Raw genomic sequence first — 3,371 nt, 5'->3', positions numbered from 1 at the left:
ATATATATATAATTATATATTTTATACATGTGTATACATTTTTATGCATACATTTTATTACATTTTATTTTTTGCAATATTTTATAGTTTTTCATTTTAACACGATACGGACAGATAATTGTTTTACGATAAACAACATATCACTAATTTATCTCAAAAATTTTAGAACGCAGGGCAAGGCCGATACAATTAACCTGGAGCAACTGATCACCTTTCTTAACGAAAAGCAAAGGGATCCGACTTTGAACGAAATTCTCTATCCACTCTATGACGAGAAACGCGCGCTGGAAATTATTAATGATTACGAGCAGAATGAAGTTGCTCGTAATGAAAGTAAGAGCTTGATAAACAATCACGTATCCTCGAAATGTTTCTCTCGAACAGTTTTCTCGAATCTATCTAAAATTAAACTTGATCGTTCGTATTTCTGAAGCTCGAGATATTGATTTCTTTGTAAATATTTCACTTATCTCTCTCTCTATGTACAAGTTATTAGGGTATTAAACTATCATAAAGATATCAAAGACGGAGTAAATTTAATGAACCTGCAAAATTAAATTGGCAAAATTCAATTGACTTGGCTTAGCTAAGACTAAAGAATTAATGAACCGCCTTAACTTGTAGCTTCAAATTAACTTTTTTTTATACATAATTGCTTCCAGGAACGATGACGAAGGACGGCTTCATAAGGTACCTGATGTCCGATGAAAACGCGCCAGTTTTCCTCGATAGACTAGACGTTTATATGGATATGGACCAACCTCTTGCGCATTATTACATCAATTCGAGCCACAATACATACCTGAGCGGACGTCAATTTGGTGGAAGAAGCAGTGTCGAAATGTATAGACAAGTTCTATTAGCCGGATGCAGGTAACAAATATTACATAAATATGAAAGTAATGATTATTCCGAATTTACTGTAGCGATTTTCAATACAATATTTATAGCTATATCGATTGTGCTAGATTATCAACGTATCTGATTGAATATATAATATTATGCATTAGATCGATATACCCATACATCTATCTTTATTTTATAATAATAAAGCATTCTAACTCATTTTTTACAATAAATTACAATACAGGTTTTAAGGATTAATTTAATAAATATTTGTTTCTTCTTATTATTTTTATCTTGAATTAAATTATATTTAATTCTTGTTAAATTAAATCCTTGTTAAAATGTTATATTTAGATGCTTGTGATATTTAGAATAATTTTAATTTATTAATTTATTACTTTATTAATTTATATGAGAAAATTACTTTATATATTAATATATATATATAAATAATCGAAAAATTATTTTATTATAATAAAATAGCGAATAATCAATAACTACACAAATTATCAATTTTAGTTTCTCTTTTTTTTTTCAATTCAAATTTAAAGATGCGTCGAATTGGATTGTTGGGACGGCAAAGGGGAAGATGAGGAACCGATAATCACTCATGGCAAAGCTATGTGTACCGACATTCTATTCAAGGACGTTATATACGCAGTCAGAGACACGGCCTTCGTTACATCGGAATATCCAGTAATTCTCAGCTTCGAAAATCATTGTAGCAAGAAGCAACAAAATAAATTGGCCAAGTACTGTGATGAAATTCTGGGTGATCTGTTGTTGAAAGAATCTCTAAAAGAATACCCTGTAAGTTCTTATGCGTGTCGATTAATCACAGATATTGTAAAATGTTTTAATGACAGTTTCTGAGTACATAGATTTGTTCCAATAAATATTTTCAATTGCTATTAAGATATATAATTACAATAAATTTTATAATACTAACAACGAATAAAAATATAAATAAAATTTTTTGTTCTCTTGTTTTTTTTTTTAATTTCTTGTATCAAACTCGCATTTATGATTAATTAATTACTCAAAACTTTTTTAGTTTAGCTTTTTGTATTGTAGCTTTAAGTGCACTTATAGATAAAACATTATTAACAGTTGGAGCCAGGAGTACCGCTGCCACCACCCAGTGTACTGAAACGCAAGATTCTCATTAAAAACAAGCGCTTAAGACCCGAAGTCGAGAAGCAGGAATTGGAGCTCTTCATGCAAGGTCAATTCGTGATTGAGGACGAGATCAAAGAAGACGCCAGTGCGCCGCCGACAGTCGCCGTCGCTGTGGAGCAGCCACCGGTAAAAGTAACAGTCATTATGATCCTTAGATGGAGCATGATAGTGCCCCTTCACTTTAATCGAATTAAGCGATCAAAGTTTCTTTTGATAAAATATTTCTCCTCGACTACAGGAAGATAATTCTGAATCTATAACGTCAGCGGGCATTCAGCAACAGCAATCTGGTACTGGTTCAGTGGGATTTGGAGAAAGCATAGAGTTGGCAGTGGCTCAGAATTATATCGGAAGTACTACTAATGTACATCCGTGGTTGTCCTCCATGGTTAACTATGCGCAACCTATAAAATTTGTCAGTTTCGATGAGGCTGAAGGTGAAATTTTTGTATTTTTGAGAGAAAATTATATTTTATTTAGAATTATAATTATTCTGCAAAATTATAAGTTATCTTTAATTATGCTGCAGTATTATAAGTATTCTTCAATGAGTGTCAATTATAGAAATGAAGTACTATTTCAGAAAAGAACATTCATTACAATATGTCTTCCTTCCCGGAAACGGCTGGCTTGACCTATTTGAAAACTTCTGCCATTGAATTTGTAAATTATAACAAGCGGCAGATGAGTCGGATTTATCCGAAAGGTACACGAGCCGACTCTTCCAACTATATGCCACAGGTAAAGCACGAACTTGTAGAGCGCAATTTGTGCAACGGGAAACATGAAAAAAAGTCTCAATGATCGATCGTCGCGAAACAGGTCTTCTGGAACGCTGGCTGCCAAATGGTGTCGCTGAACTTTCAAACTGCGGATCTACCCATGCAATTGAATCAAGGCAAGTTCGAGTACAACGGATCTTCGGGCTATTTATTAAAGCCGGATTTCATGAGACGCGCTGATAGAAGCTTCGATCCTTTTGCCGAAAGCCCCGTGGATGGAGTAATCGCTACGCAATGTAGCGTTCAGGTACGTTCTTTTTTCCTGAATCCAAGTCACTCTCGAAATATATTTTTCTATTCTACTTGAAAAGTCGAATAATTTGCATAAGAATGATTATTATCATCTCGTTTTTATTATGTACATTATGAAGTTTATGGCATTTATGAATTGTATGGCATTTTTAAAAAATGCAATTTCTCTATAATACTTACCAAAAAAATTTAATTATGTTGGTAAAATATGTACATTAGTTAAACATTCATATGTTTATACATTTCGTGGAATTTTTTCATATATATAAAGATTTACTAATATAATACTAATTCGTTATCTTTTCAACAATA

At 32.3% G+C, this 3,371-nt stretch overlaps 1 protein-coding gene across 8 annotated transcripts in view; it reads left to right on the top strand.

Annotated features, from left to right (window-relative positions):
• The window catches only part of LOC108689013 (1-phosphatidylinositol 4,5-bisphosphate phosphodiesterase-like), a 23,337-nt gene that overhangs the window by 15,558 nt on the left and 4,408 nt on the right, over positions 1–3,371 (top strand). For 6 of the 8 annotated variants that reach the window (XM_018195597.1, XM_018195596.1, XM_018195602.1 and 3 more), the window contains 7 exons: positions 167–333; positions 663–873; positions 1,398–1,656; positions 1,957–2,157; positions 2,264–2,462; positions 2,609–2,766; positions 2,848–3,054. In XM_018195597.1, coding sequence (XP_018051086.1) covers positions 167–333; positions 663–873; positions 1,398–1,656; positions 1,957–2,157; positions 2,264–2,462; positions 2,609–2,766; positions 2,848–3,054 — 1,402 coding nt within the window. The remainder of the gene's footprint in view (positions 1–166; positions 334–662; positions 874–1,397; positions 1,657–1,956; positions 2,158–2,263; positions 2,463–2,608; positions 2,767–2,847; positions 3,055–3,371) is intronic. The other 2 variants (XM_018195600.1, XM_018195599.1) reach the window with 1 other exon arrangement.

This window comes from Atta colombica, unplaced genomic scaffold, assembly GCF_001594045.1.
Source record: "Atta colombica isolate Treedump-2 unplaced genomic scaffold, Acol1.0 scaffold252, whole genome shotgun sequence".
Taxonomy (NCBI): domain Eukaryota; kingdom Metazoa; phylum Arthropoda; class Insecta; order Hymenoptera; family Formicidae; genus Atta; species Atta colombica.
The sequence above is the reverse complement of the archived record's forward strand: the minus strand, read 5'-3'. Positions and strand labels throughout refer to the sequence as shown.